At 35.0% G+C, this 16,865-nt stretch overlaps 1 protein-coding gene across 1 annotated transcript in view; it reads right to left on the bottom strand.

Moving 5' to 3' along the window:
• LOC103504817 overlaps positions 1-16,865 on the bottom strand; it is a 51,471-nt gene that overhangs the window by 15,615 nt on the left and 18,991 nt on the right. Inside the window, exon 2 of the mRNA XM_017449846.2 lies at positions 13,396-13,671. Within this exon, the coding sequence (XP_017305335.1) occupies positions 13,396-13,671 (276 nt within the window). The remainder of the gene's footprint in view (positions 1-13,395; positions 13,672-16,865) is intronic.

Consider the following 16,865-nt stretch of genomic DNA (forward strand, 5'->3'; position numbering starts at 1 on the left):
GAAAAAAAGTGATGGTTAGATTTCAAGGAAATCGAAGAGGGAGGAGAGAAAGGAAGAGAGAGAAGAGGAGAGAGGTAGAAAAGTGAGATAAAAGGAATGCCTATTAGAAGCTAATGAGTGAGAAAGAGAGGGAGAGAGGGGAGAGAGAGGGAGGGAGGAAGGGAGATAAAGTTTAAGGGTAGAGAGAGGAAGAAGACAACATTTAAGGGGGAGTGAGGGAGAGAGGAAGATAAGACATAAGGAGAGAAAGAGAGATAGGGAAGGGGGATAATTCGCATACAAGATGGAAATTTGTCTCACTTTAATTAATCAAAGGAAGAGAGAGAGAGAGAGAGAGAGAGAGAGAGAGAGAGAGAGAGAGAGCTGTGATGTCGAAGAATTTTGGTCATCAGTGTCGAATCGTGTTGGAAAAATTCGGGGTGCCGTTTTTCGAAAAAAATTTCATTAAATTTCGAACATATTCCAAGAAATTAATTCCATTGAAAATTAAATTTAAATGAAATCTCGCTCTAAGAAATCTTCAAATAAATAATAGCATTGCCAATTTTATTTATTTATTGTGTTTGTTACTTTTTTGTAGATTTATTTTCATTTAATTTTAAGCCCCATAAAAATGATCCAAATGGTGTCTTGCGACAATGATCTTGTATTATCGAAGTAAAATCTTACATTCCAAATACATCACTGTGTTTCAGTTTTTTTTTTTTTTTTTTTTTTTTTTTTTTTCCCCACACTTTTTTTTTAAATTTTTTTTTTTTTTTTTTTTTTTTTTTTTTTTTTTTTTTTTTTTTTTTTTTTTTGTCTCTCACACTATGTTTTTAAATTTTACAGTTACATGCTTCGCAGAACCTTCCAATAAACGCCCCCAAAGTATGATTTAATAACACCATTTAGACTTGGCGGGGCGGAGCACCTATTAGTAATTCTGTATTCTCGTTGGAAAATCTTACATTACAATACGTCACTGTATTTCAGTAATTTTTTACACAATATGTTTTTAGCGTTTCATTACATTTTAACACGCTTCTGAGAACGCAATTTCTAGCCACATGAAAGACTGGAAAAGAAACACATGTTTTTTGTAGTTTTTTTTTTTTTTTTTTACTTTTTTTATTAGCCATATTCTTCTTCCTTTCCTTGTCCAATGGGAAGGAAAGTCCGAGTAATGTACATCATGTCCCTCAATAGATAGGGGGGAGATTTGATAGAGGGAACTGAACTGTAATTGCTAAGGTGTTATCGTCCCGAAAACGAAGAGAGAAGAAAGACAGGATAGGAGAAAGCCAGCCGTTCCGAGAACGAACATTATCCGTCCAGGATGAAATACGCCCCAGGCGGGAATCGAACACGCGGCCTAGCGTTTACAAGGCAGACGCTCTACCAACCAAGCTAACTAGGCTGGCAGATGGGAGAGAAAAGACACAAAAAATAACATAAAATCAAATCAAATATATTTATTTAATGTATATCAATATAAGTTATTGTTTACACAGGGAAGGACACACACACACACGGACCAATGGCTGAAACTTTGTATTTAGGCTCTAGGGACATCAAAACGTGTTTTGGCACTAAAAACTGGACATCGAAAATTTGACCCGATTACATTACTTTCCTTCCTATAGGATAAGGAAAGTAAAAATAATAATAATAGACTCTTGAGTGGAAGGCAATTACTTATAGGCGAGGTTAACGCCATGGGCGTTCTCTACCACCTAACCCTTAGAGCTCCATTATTATGTGGTCAAATTCTCAAATAAATGAGGATACAATTCCATACCTCGGCTGAAGAAAATTAAGTTTAAGTTTTGTACGAATAATTTCAAAATTTTCAAATCAGGGTTGCCACATGGAACACGGAACGTGTGGCAATTTAAACCTTTTAAATTTAAGAAAACTGGATCTACATATAGGTACCTAGTATTAGTATAGTACTCGAAAAAATTCAGCGAAAAACAATAGTCCAGAGTCAGACTAATCATCATAAGTCAATAACCTTTGCGTTTGAGATTTTACAATAAATTACGAACAGAACAAAATGCAAAATCAGAGAATCAAAATACAAAGAGTCTTGTAAGCACGGTTGGTCCAGTGGTAACGCGCTTGCTTGCCATGCAGAAGGTCCCGGGTTCGAATCCCACCATCGACAAAAATTTGTACTCGCATTAGTTTTTTTACACTTTCTTATTATTATTTCTCCTGCTCCTCTTCTTCTTCGTCTTTTTCTTTCTTTGAGGGATAAATCATTAATTTTATTAATAAATAATAATTAGGTATAGTAACAACAAATTAAATAATTTGCTAATTTTGACTAGCACCTCTACGAGTAGGTAATACTTCTTCCTGTCAATTAGATAGAGTTGATGGAGCATAGATACTTTTCTGTATCAATTCCTCCATTTCCGTTTTATAGGACGAAAATAAAATAGAATTTGCTTATTTTGGCAGATTTATTAATTCCGCCCAAGTAATTAGATATAGGTAAAATTAGGTATAGCTGAAAACCGCCAAAAAGCGGCCAAAATCCCACCAACTGCAGCACCTATCCTAACCAAAAGCCTTGCTTCCCTGACACATTTGTGGACTGCATACCAAATTTCAAGTCCCTAGCTCATACCGTTCCCGAGATATTATTGAATTACACCTAAAACCGCCAAAAAACGGCCAAAATCCCACCAACTGCAGCACCTATCCTAACCAAAAGTTTTGTCTTGCATCCCTGTCACATTTGTGGACTGCATACCAAATTTCAAGTCCCTAGCTCATACCGTTCCCGAGATATTATTGAATTACACCTAAAACCGCCAAAAAGCGGCCGAAATGCCGCCAATCGTTGCACCGATCTTAACCAAAAGTTTCGTGTCAAATCCTTGTCACATTTGACAGCTACATGCCAAATTTCAAGTCTCTAGCTCTTACCGTTCTCGAGATATTTTGTTTACAGGCAGACAGACGGAAGGACACACACACGGACCAATGGCTGAAACTTTGGATTTAGGCTCTAGGGACCTCAAAACGTGTTTTGACACTAAATGTGTCAAATCCTTGTCACATTTGACAGCTGCATGCCAAATTTCAAGTCTCTAGCTCTTACCGTTCTCGAGATATTTTGTTTACAGGCAGACAGACGGAAGGACACACACACGGACCAATGGCTGAAACTTTGGATTTAGGCTCTAGGGACCTCAAAACGTGTTTTGACACTAAAAACTGGCCATCGAAAATTTGACCCGATTACATTACTTTCCTTCCTATAGGATAAGTAAAGTAAAAATAATAATAATAGACTCCTGAGTGGAAGGCAATTACTAGGCGAGGTTAACGCCGGAGGCGTTCTCTACCACCTAACCCTTAGAGCTCCATTATTAATTGGTGATTCTCATGATTTTTTTTTATTATCTCAGAAAAAACTATAAAAATTAAAAAAAATATTGAGACTAAAACGAAGAAAATGCGTTCACTAGATCGTTACTCTTGATTTCTAAATTTCTTTACCTCTTTCACCTTTCACTTTGTATCTTTCAAATTTATTTCCTTTTTCTACCTTTTTATGTGGCTCTGGTATTATTAACTGAGTTAGTATAGGGTGTTTTTTTTAGAGGTTTGTTTTTTAAACTGCTATAAAAGACATACTATTTGAGGTATGGTCATGATGTTTTGTTTATTGGGATATATTGTTTGGTGCTCTAATTTAAATGAGGTAGGTACACCCCGGCCGGACATCTAAATCAAACTTTAGATCTCAATCTTTTCTTATTATTTAAATCTGGTTCCCCAGTCAGGATAGGGTCTCTCATCTCTGATACCTTAATGTAACTCATGTAACTGATCTTCATTTTACATAACTAATATAGGGTGTTTTTTTAGAGGTTTGTTTTTTAAACTGCTATAAAAGACATGCTATTTGAGGTATAGTTATGATATTTTGTTTATTGGAAAGCTAAAAGTATGCCATTTAGTGTTTTGAATACTAAGTTCGGGCATACGGCCCCCCTCGGATAACTCGAACGAAGCGAAACATTTGGTTTAATTTTTTGTTTTGTTAGCACATAATTTCGCTCAATTTCCCTCCACAATCGTGCGATTTGACACCTTTGTATGATTTTCATTTGAATACTAAGTTCGGGCATACGGGCCCCTCGGATAGCTCGAACGAAGCGAAACATTTGGTTTAATTTTTTCTTGTGTTAGCACATCAAAGTTTCAGCCATTGGTTCATGTGTGTGTCTGTCTGTCTGTAAACAAGATATCTCGAGAACGGTAAGAGCTAGAGACTTGAAATTTGGTATGAAGCTGTCGAGTGTGACAAGGATGCGACACAAAACTTTTGGTTAAGATCGATGCAACGCTTGGTGGCATTTCGGCCGCTTTTTGGCGGTTTTCGGTGTAATTCAATAATATCTCGGGAACAGTATGAGCTAGAGACTTGAAATTTGGTATTTAGTCCACAAATGTGACAAGGAGAGTGAGATAGAGGGAGGGAGAGAGAAAGAGGAAAAAGAGAGGAAAGAAACAGAGAAGGAGGGGGAGAGAGTGGGAAAGAGAGAGGAAAAGAGATAAATATGCACGGGAAAAGAGAGCAAACGAGAGAAAGAGAGATAAATGGAAAAAGGGGGAGATTCAATTTCCCTCATAATTTCCCTCCACAATCGTGCGATTTGACACCTTTGGATGGTTTTCCTTCGGGATATGTGTAAAATCATTAGTTTATGGCGATAAAAAATAAACTTTGGAGCACCTGAAAGACATCATTCACTGTTTTTGCAGATATACGGCTTCAGATTATGGAAAAAGTGGTCGAAAATTTGATTTTCCAGACTGAGTTTCATTCGATCTAGCCACGGCGCCCATCTACCCGAAATTTTATTCAGAGGTCAAACACTAAATGGTAAACTTTTACCATTCAAATAAAGAAAAAATCATGACCATACCTGAAATAGTATGTACCTTTATAGCATTTTGAAAAACAAACCTCTAATAGTGATAAAAAAATTAACTTTGGAGCACCTGGTACACATCATTCACCGTTTTTGCAGATATACGGCTTCAGATTATGGAAAAAGTGGTCGAAAATTGGATTTTTCAGACCGAGTTTCATTCGATCTATCCGCGGCGTCCATTTACCCGAAATTTTATTCAGAGGTCAAACACTAAATGGCAAACAATTACCTTTCAAATAAAGAAAAAATCATGACCATACCTCATATATAGAATTACGGGAAGGAGAGAGAGAGAGACGTATCTATGCCTGATTTATAGCTGTTTCTATTGTACGCTAAATAAACAAAAGTGAAATATAGCGATCTAACAGACTCCTAACTCAGGAGTTGTGAGTTCGACCCCATTCCTGAAATAAAGAGACCAGAACTGAAAGTACCTACCTTAGGCAATTGAGTTTATTTTTGAGAGGTTCGATAGAGAGAAATGTAACGTCTGTAACACGGGACGTCTCATCTTTATCATCCAGAAATCTAGGAGAGAAGGAAGACATTATAGGAGAAAGCCATCAGCCGTTTCGAGAACGAACCTTATCTGCTTAGTATAAAGTTCAAAACGTTTGAAAATTGAACTTGCAAGTCGCAAGTTGCAACCTAGCGCTTACAAGGCAGGCGCACTACCTTCCACAAGCTAAATAATAGGCTGGCACCTACATACGTATAGCTATGACCCATTTCTCCTACACGTTGCTACTATCTAAGATCCATTTCAATTGAACTTCTTGTCTAAAGGCTATCCATTTCATTAAGATCTTATCTGGACCCAGATCTAAATAGCTGTGGTCCATTACATTCATCAAACATCTAGTGACAAGATCCTTGTCTAAATACTAGGTATCAATTTAATTTAAAATCTCATCTGAACATACATACATACATACATACATAGATCTGATCTTCCTATGCACAATATGTACAAGATGTTTCATGAAATAAATTAAATCCCTTCGCGGTGTCAAATTAAATTAAATAAAAATATAATTATAATTCCAATGGAAACAGGCATGTGGTACCCCAGCAATTCAGGTAATGTGTTTTTTATTCAAATTAAATGGCCCATTATCTATTGAGGAAGGCTCTAGCTACATATTTAGAGTAAACTGTAGAGACACTAGAGTTGGATCATTTGTTTAAACTGATTTAGGGGGAGCGAAGGAGTAACACTTGAAAAACGATAACAATATTTAGTGAACTACCTACTAGAAAGAAGAGTTATTTTTAATAACATCATTTTAAGTGGATTAAAACACATTTCAAGCCTACAGATAACTAGCAACGAAGTTCCTAATTCCCAAAATTAGTGGAGATGACAAAACTCCCTATATTAGTGAATATGTCAAAACTCCCAATATTAGTGGAGATGACAAAACTCCCTATATTAGTGAATATGTCAAAACTCCCAATATTAGTGGAGATGACAAAACTCCCAATATTAACTAATATGAGGAATACCGAAATAAAACAAACTGAGAAATTTGGAATATATTCAGAAAACATTGCACACTGAAAAACCTGCAGACAACCTTGGAGCTGAAAAAATTGGAAATAAAAATATGGATTGAAGAAAAAAAAAGTCAAACAATACAGGCCATTACCAAATATTAATTAGACTTACTTTATCATGGACACTCGTTGCTTGAAGTTCCTAATTCCAAAATTAGTGGAGATGTTAAAACTCCCAATATTAGTGGAGATGTCAAAACTCCCAATATTAGTGGAGATGTCAAAACTCCCAATATTAGTGGAGATGTTAAAACTCCCAATATTAGTGGAGATGTCAAAACTCCCAATATTAGTGGAGATGTTAAAACTCCCAATATTAGTGGAGATGACAAAACTCCCTATATTACCTAATATGAGGAATACCGAAATAAAACAAACTGAGAAATTTGGAATATATTCAGAAAACATTGCACACTGAAAAACATGCAGACAACCTTGGAGCTGAAAAAATTGGAAATAAAAATATGGATTGAAGAAAAAAAAAGTCAAACAATACAGGCCATTACCAAATATTAATTAGACTTACTTTATCATGGACACTCGTTGCTATCTTGAAAGCCCAGAAGAGGTTAGGTAGTAGAACAGCCGCGCGGTAGACAGTAAAGTAGTAAACAGAAAAAAGACGGAAGACCACGCGAAGACCGAAGGATACGAAAACGAAACGTTACGGTATATATTTTTTATTTTATTGTAATATCTGTGTAACGTTTCGTTTTCGTATCCTTCGGTCTTCGCGTGTTCTTCCGTCTTTTTTCCGTGTATCTACTATGTCTACCGCGGCTGTTCTACTACCTAACCTCTTCTGGGCTTTCAAGATAGCAACGAGTGTCCATGATAAAGAGTAAGTCTAAAATTAATGTATTGACCGTTGCATTGAACTCTCAAGAATACGTAAGATCCATTACCAAATAGGTACACTAGTACCTTAATGGGTTATTCTACTAATATCTAGGTTTCTGAGGGAGTTTAAATTGATTTCTTTACATAATGAAAGTCTTGTATGCTCCAGATTTCATTTAAAACTAAACGGATAAATAATCGTTTTGAGATAAATCTATTATAAAACCCATTGTTTTTATCTCTGAGAAGTAATCTATTAATCTACTGTTCTGTAATACATTCGATGCGTGTTATTAAAGATGTACCCACAATACAGGGTACACAAAATAGTACCAGTAGAACAGTTCTTAGGACTTAGGATATTATTCACATGGAGCCCTTCTGTGATTCCCGGAGCAGATTAGTTGGTTATACTAGAATAGAATATACCTTGTTTATCCTGCTCGAATGGGACTAAAAAGCAGTATTGATTCCTTCTTTAAAGAGGGGCTTCTTCCTCGCTCGAACCCTGTATGTAAGGTCCCTGTGGCGAAGATGGCCCACCTAACGTTTGACTATTTTTCTAATTTTTTCTATATAACCTAGAGACTTGAAATAAACTTTTTTTTTCTTCCTTGTAAAATTCAAAAAATATTTACTTGGCATTATTTTCTAGACCATTTAGTTCTGAAAGATGACAATAATGGGGAATTTATTTCTTCTCCTTATTGTTTTGAACCAGATACTCGCGTATTTTTGACATACGTTGAGATGGAAAATTCTGTGAAGCAGATAGGTACATAAGTCTTTCACCATGTTGTCAATTAGGTGCTTAAAAAACCTATCCATACTTAGATTTCGGTCATTAGTTACACCATTTGGTGTCAACTAATGTTATCCTCACGTTCAAATCATAGGTAAGGTCCCTGTGGCGAAGATGGCCCACCTAACGTTTGACTATTTTTCTAATTTTTTCTATATAACCTAGAGACTTGAAATAAAAACTCCATACTCTTCATAAGAGCAGGCATCCCTACGTATTCCTACAACATCTTTTCTGTCAAGAAAATCAATTTAGAAGTCTATCCGTGAGATATTGAGGGGTGGGCCATCTTGAAAACCGGGCCATCTTCGCCACAGGGACCTTACTCCATACTCTTCATAAGAGCAGGCATCCCTACGTATTCCTACAACATCTTTTCTGTCAAGAAAATCAATTTAGAAGTCTATCCGTAAGACACGTATGAGAGAATATTTTTGCCATCAATGTTATTGTCAAAAGTATTCAGAGATGTGATTGGTTTGAGCTGAGGGGAGACAGTTTCTTTTCACGTCGCATTGTGGTTTACAGGCAACTTAGGTAGGTACTGGGTCTACAAACATGTTGCGAAATTAAAAACCTATTTCGGTCTCCATAGCTTAAAGACTTAGTTACTTTGATAAAACTTTGTTGTGGTTTACAGGCAACTTAGGTACTGGGTCTACAAACATGTTGCGAAATTAAAAACCTATTTCGGTCTCCATAGCTTAAAGACTTAGTTACTTTGATAAAACTTTTACAGTTTCTATTCACGTCGCGTTGTGGTTTACAGGCAACTTAGGTACTGGGTCTACAAACATGTTGCGAAATTAAAAACCTATGTATTTCGGTCTCCATAGCTTAAAGACTTAGTTACTTTGATAAAACTTTGTGTTGCAGAAAACCTAGGTACGAGTACAAACCTTAAAGTTTCGCAGTAGACAATCAGAAAGTTGGGAGACTTTTTTTATGGATCACAAAAAATCTCTTCTTTCGGATGTGTGTATTTTTGTACTCAAAATAAACTACAGTTTGAATTATGCGGGAAAATATTCTAAAGAATTCCATCCTGTATAAATTACAATAAAACTTTGTGTTGCAGAAAATGAGATTTAAAGCTAGGAACTATAAATCATATAGTTCCTTGGCCCAAAAGGACATGCTACTGTAATCACGGATACCTAGGTACGAGTACAAACCACAAAGTTTCGCAGTAGACAATCAGAAAGTTCGGAGACTTTTTTTTATGGGTCACAAAAAATCTCTTCTTTTGGATGTGTGTATTTTTGTACTCAAAATAAACTACAGTTTGAATTATGCGGGAAAATATTCTAAAGAATTCCATCCTGTATAAATTACACAGAGAACACATTACCTGACCACCATGTCATATGCACCAGGTACCAGTTATGATTGAACATTAAGGCATTATTTAGTGTACCGTGAAAATTGGAATTCGATCACTTTACAATATTGGAAATTGAAAGATATTATAGTGTGCTATTGTTACGAGAGAAAGTTGTTTCGATATGAGAACTATAGAATTCGATCACTTTACAATATTGGAAATTGAAAGATATTATAGTGTGCTATTGTTACGAGAGAAAGTTGTTTCGATATGAGAACTATTTGATAGATCAGAATGCCAGATAATATTATAGTTTTGATATCTTCTAGGTATTTTACTAAGGTTGTTTTTAGTATGACTATTTTTACTTGCACGTACCTATCTTACTTAGTAGGGGGAAGTTTGAATTTCCAAATAAGCACCAAACAAAATTTGATAATGAAAGTGGAATAAAATTGTACCTTCTGATGATAATATTATTATATTATCAGTGGCGTAGCGTCCATATAAGGCGTGTATGGCGGCCATACACTCGAAATTTCACTCAAATACCCTTAAATATTATAGATCAGAATGCCAGATAATATTATAGTTTTGATATCTTCTAGGTATTTTACTATGGTTGTTTTTAGTATGACTATTTTTACTTGCACGTACCTATCTTACTTAGTAGGGGAACGTTTGAATTTCCAAATAAGCACCAAACAAAATTTGATAATGAAAGTGGAATAAAATTGTACCTTCTGATGATAATATTATTATAAGTAGGTATTATATTGAACACAAAATATAGGTAGCTGTAATTTTGGATTTTCGTTTAATAGCATAAACTTCTGAAGAGCACGGTCAAGGAAATTGAATTAAGAATGTTCTACGTCATTCTGCGACATTAATTATTTGAAGGTCCTTCAAATTAATTTATTCTAGAAATAGGATTAATGTTGTTAAATCTTCCTAAAACTTTGACAGAAAACCAGTTTGAGAACACTAGTGACGAAAATTCTGGCTGGATATTTAGAGATTTTTCGAAGGTACATTGAATCGATATCAGACGGTCTGAATTCGTAGATAAATTACGTATAAAGCTTGTATGTCGACAATTTCATTTACAAAGAAAGAATACCTACGCAAAATGAAAGAAAAGAAAAAGGAATAATGAAATACAAAATTTGTATGAATGCCTGAAATAATTTTAGATATGCAATGTGCTCATCACAAAAATCTTTTCCCTTGTTCATACGTCACATCATTCATTTTCAATATTATCAGTGTGGGGAAAATGTAGGTAATAGGTAACTAAACGATTTTTTACTTTCTTTTTATTACTTAAATTAATTTTGAGTAGGGGTAGTAGCTTAAAAAACTATACTTGAATAGGTAACTAAACGATTTTTTACTTTCTTTTTATTACTTAAATTAATTTTGAGTAGGGGTAGTAGCTTAAAAAACTATACTTGAAAACAATTGAATTTTATGCTAATTTTGTCAAACATGCTTGATAGTAGAAGTCAGAAGAGAACGAGTAGGTACTCGTATGAAGATAAATTTTAGAGAAAGAAAAAACTATTTATTCGTCATGGGAAATGAAAAAGAAAAAAATGTAGAACGAATACCTAATACGTACGAGTTTTGCAAATAGCTAAATGTAAAATAAAGGAAAATCAACAATGTGATAGGTCATATGTCAATTTGGAATGCCGAACAAAAGTATAAACATGGAAATTAAAAGTTTTTTTTTATCATGGGAATGTGAACCAACTGTAGGGAAACTCAAACTAATAAAAATCCATAAATTAAAAATCCTGTTCCACTGGTTAGCCTTCAAAGACAGGGGCATTCTGGATATTTTGAATTCCAACAGAAAAGGATTCGTGATGGACAAGTTCAGATGGGTAAATTAAATCAGGCTATTTTACAAAACCATAAAATTCCTCGAAAATATGTAAAACAATAAAAACAGAGAGCAAATGTTTGTTTTAGGTTTTATTGAAAATGAAATTTTCCAGAAATAACTTTTCAGAATAAATTCCTGCAAAATAAACATTCCAATAGCATTTGGATATTTGAATGGTTATACAGTACAAGCCACTTGTTGGTTCCTAATAAACAGGGTGCATTCTATTGCCCAAATTTAGTCCGACAAGATATTTAGAAATTTCACTTATTTTATTTCAAAGGCGGTATCAAAGCGAACAGCCCTAAATGAGGGGTAAGCTTCTACGAATCTACCAACTTTGAATCTACCTACCGTAGGGTAAAAAGATTATTCGAGGAACAGGCCCCTGGTTTAACCTAGTTGAAAAAAGTTCTAAAGGATAAAGAATCCAGGATGTTCTCGTAATCTTCATCTTCAAAGATATTTAGAAATTTCACTGATTTTATTTCAAAGGAGGTATCAAAGCGAACAGCCCTAAATGAGGGGTAAGCTTCTACGAATCTACCAACTTTGAATCTACCTATACCGTAGGGTAAAAAGACTATTCGAGGAACAGGCCCCTGGTTTAACCTAGTTGAAAAAAGTTCTAAAGGATAAAGAATCCAGGATGTTCTCGTAATCTTCATCTTCAACAAGGACTGTCTAGGTAGCATTGTGGTTGAAGTGTTCGCCTGACAAACAGGAAAGCGCTAACTCAAATCCCAGCCAAGGCAATGATTGTGATGGATTTTTAGTCTCATCGAATTCAGGTTTTGACTAAAATTTACCTAGTAAAGCTAGAATAGCGCACCTCAAGTTCTGCGTAATCGTAATTCAGAAGTATAGGAATAATAGGAACAAAAAATACACACGTAAAAAACATATTTTACAAGAAATACATGTAAAAAAAACCTACAATGTAAATATGGCTACAAGAAATAAGAATATGAGTATAGCATTACAGACTTACAATCTGTAATCAAATACGGTAATGCAATTATTCACGAGTCATGCCGATGAGTTCAATTAGCATGCAGATTAAAAATTATTCTCACTTCTATTGGAATTGCTGAGATGAATCTCGGCAAATATAAATATTTTAGCATCATACCTATTCTTCTTTTACCATGTCTTACGATAAAATTGTAGGAACCTTACCTATACATATTCGCATTATTTTATATTTGCATTGTTAAATTCAATTAGCATGCAGATTAAAAATTATTCTCACTTCTATTGGAATTGCTGAGATGAATCTCGGCAAATCTAAATATTTTAGCATCATACCTACCTATTCTTCTTTTACCATGTCTTACGATAAAATTGTAGGAACCTTACCTATACATATTCGCATTATTTTATATTTGCATTGTTAAAGAGAGACTCAGAGACGGTATTTTATTTTGTATTGATCATCATGCAAATTTTTGCCATTATCTGCATGAATATCAAATATTTCCTACGCAATATGTTATTACGTTTCTATAGACATACCTACTTTGTGGTGAATATGATATTATACTCACGCAGGCCCATAACTAAGTAGGTATACGAGTTAAATTCCCTGTGGATTTTGATCTACATAATTTATCGAATCTTCGTGCCACACTCAGAGACGGTATTTTATTTTGTATTGATCATCATGCAAATTTTTGCCATTATCTGCTGAATATCAAATATTTCCTACGCAATATGTTATTACGTTTCTATAGACATACCTACTTTGTGGTGAATATGATATTTTGCATACTCACGCAGGCCCATAACTAAGTAGGTAGGTATACGAGTTAAATTCCCTGTGGATTTTGATCTACATAATTTATCGAATCTTCGTGCCATGTTCGAGCGATTTTGGGCGAAATCTAAAGGCCTGGGAATTGCGAAGTTTTTTCGAGCTTTTTCAAAGATTTGTCATTAAATAGCGGCCGAACCGAGGTCCGGCCCGCGGAGACTTTTGACCATCATAAAATGTCGAAGCTGTCTGCAAAATTTGAGCGAACGACGGCCGGTCGACTATGTTTGGACACACCTTTACAAAATTGAGATCGATCGGAAATTAATTTTCCCAAGTTTAATAACTTTCTATTACTACAGTATAGCAAAGCTATAATACTAGTTAAACCTAGGAACATACCTCTCTTTGCTTGCAGCAAGGGCAAGAATGTTCGTGCCGTTTTCAATGTTCCGATGACGTTTGTTTTGAGCAAAGCATCCCATTGGGACGAACTGTCTTGATTCTCCAACTTTCCCTTCAAACAAGTGCCAGCGGTGTTTATCAGTGCCCACAATCCTGAAAGCAGACAAAGTAGAAAGAATGATTACCTATTTGACGAAATTCAAGTGGTAGGACAGGTGTGTGTTTGAATTGAATTGAAGTTGAGTTTACTGAGAGTGGAGAAGCTCTCAGCTTCACCACAAATAAATCATGATTTTAGATTACTTTTTTTATTTACAATAAATATAGAACCTCCCTAAGACTACAGGTCCTAATATTTATTTGTTCAAATACACCCTAACCATCCTTAGGCCATATGTGCTGGGTTATATGATTGTGTAAAACAAATCAATTTTCTCAATAGAACACTCGGAGTTACAATAAAACAAAGATTCCATTAGGTACATATATACGTAACATTATGACCCTCACTCATACTCGAATAATGTATGCTCCATGCATACCATGCATATTACACTTGCATTTTCGTCCTTACCCTTTGAAGAAAAACAGCAAAGTTCAATAAGAAGATTTTCGATTGACCCTGAATACGCCGAGAAAAATTGAGCACGTTCCAAGATTATCAAATGTAGTGTCTAGCTGTAGGTACTTCTATCTTGGTGAGGATGAATAGATAGTTTTATCTTGTAATTAAACTATCATTAGTATTCGAGGAAAAACTAGCAAAGTTGTTTATCGAATAATCAATCTTCTTTACGGTATTTTGCTTGATACAAATTCCTCAGTTTATGTAACAGTTCTAACACCTCGAAGTGTAATGGATTGAAAACATTCACAAATAGGTAGGTAGCTGTAATTTTGGATTTTCGTTTAATAGCATAAACTTCTGAAGAGCACGGTCAAGGAAATTGAATAAAGAATGTTCTACGTCATTCTGCGACATTAATTATTTGAAGGTCCTTCAAATCAATTTATTCTAGAAATAGGATTAATGTTGTTAAATCTTCTTAAAACTTTGACAGAAAACCAGTTTGAGAACACTAGTGACGAAAATTCTGGCTGGATATTTAGAGATTTTTCGAAGGTACATTGAATCGATGTCAGACGGTCTGAATTCGTAGATAAATTACGTATAAAGCTTGTATGTCGACAATTTCATTTACAAAGAAAGAATACGCAAAATGAAAGAAAAGAAAAAGGAATAATGAAATACAAAATTTGTATGAATGCCTGAAATAATTTTAGATATGCAATGTGCTCACCTGGCAAAACTTGTTTCTTCTTCTTCTTCTTCGTCTTCTTCCACTCAGTTTGGTATTGTAATAAGGGTGGTATTTCAACTACTTTGAATATGATTGCAATCCTTCAGGTTACCCTACCTCTACTTCCTTTACACATGGAGGATAAAGGCACCTTTATCACTGTGGATTACAATAGACACCTTGAACACAGTTTCTATGCCGTGCTATAAAGTTCTAGTCAATATGTGGGCCCAAGAGAAACCTGACATTAATAACGTTAATTACTTTGGTTCATGATCATGAGTTCATGAACATTAAAAGTTACACCAATACTAATAGAAAAATTTAAGAGGTAGGTTTTTCATACCTGTCCTAAGTCTTGAAAGTTAATAACGTTAATTACTTTGGTTCATGAGTTCATGAACATTAAAAGTTACACCAATACTAATAGAATAATTTTATTCAAGAGGTAGGTTTTTCATACCTGTCCTAAGTCTTGAAATAGAAACGGATTTATGCCCGGTTGTTTCGTTGAAAATCGTAAACAACAATTTAATTTTATTGATTGTTTGACGGGCAATTATCACAGGCCATTTTTTTATGGTCGGCTATTATCACAGGCCATTTTTTCACCACCATTGGAAACTAACTTTGACCTAATGTCCTTAGAGCCACATTTGATCATTGGGGGCCCCGCAGGGATTCTTTTTCGGAAGTCTTGAAATAGAAATGGATTTATGGCCGGTTGTTTCGTTGAAAATCGTAAACAACAATTTGATTTTATTGATTGTTTGACGGGCAATTATCACAGGCCATTTTTTTTATGGTCGGCTATTTTCACCACCATTGGAAACTAACTTTGACCTAATGTCCTTAGAGCCACATTTGATCATTGGGGGCCCCGCAGGGATTCTTTTTCGGAGTGAGTCGGTGAGTCCTACGGTCTACTGAAAGCTTCATTTAGACTGCCAAAGTAGGACATTTCAGTCTACTAGCATTAAATACAGGCAGGCCACATTATCAAAACGTTTAAACGTAGAAAGTTCTTCATTAATTTGATTTCGCGATTAATTCTACGTTTGGATACAATAACAATTAACGTCCTCAGTAATAAAACAATTTGTTTTCTCCATTCAAAGTTCCCTGTCGACAGAATTGCAAAGCGAGGACTGAGAATTGATTACAGTATTCAATTTCAAATAGATAGGCAGTAGATGTCTATCTGTATTATAGGTAGGTACTACCTGAATATCAGCCAACGCCTATAGGAACCTGGGACTATTAGGCTATTGTATCAATTTTGTTCTCATTCAGAAGTTCGACCTAAATTGCATTCAATTAGGCCTCGAATACAAGTATCAAAGATACCTATTTTAAGAAGATAGGTACGATACCCACCTATTACATAAAATTGTGTGAAAATTTCCCAGTATTTTTTTTTCCGTTTTATGAGAAAAACCAAATGAGAAAATGGCTATTAAAAATTCATGCAATTGCGACTGAATGTACATTTTGCAAATTGCATAGTTTCCTACCATTTTAAATTTCCATTTCGCAATATTCATCCCATGAATGTAGGTAAGAAAGGAAACGGTTTATTCACAATGGGCAAGTACCTAAACAGGTGGTGTAGGTACAAACTACACGTACAAATTTGTCAATGGATAAGAAACGTTAAACTTTTCAATGTGTAATTTTGGTTATCGGACAAAAGACGTATCGGACACCAAGTATAGCTCAGAGCGGAGAGCAGAACCATAGAACGTTATGAGTATAGGTACGAGTATTGTGTATTGGAAGGTGAAGAGACTGGCAAAACTTGTTTCTTCTTCTTCTTCTTCTTCTTCTTCTCCCTCTTCTTCCACTCAGTTTGGTATTGTAATAAGGGTGGTATTTCAACTACTTTGAATATGATTGCAATCCTTTAGGTTACCCTACCTCTACTTCCTTTACACATGGAGGATAAAGGCACCTTCATCACTGTGGGTTACAATAGACACCTTGAACACAGTTTCTATGCCGTGCTATAAAGTTCTAGTCAATATGTGGGCCCAAGAGAAACCTGAC

This window comes from Diaphorina citri, unplaced genomic scaffold (genome assembly GCF_000475195.1).
Source record: "Diaphorina citri unplaced genomic scaffold, Diaci psyllid genome assembly version 1.1 scaffold134, whole genome shotgun sequence".
NCBI classification, from domain to species: domain Eukaryota; kingdom Metazoa; phylum Arthropoda; class Insecta; order Hemiptera; family Psyllidae; genus Diaphorina; species Diaphorina citri.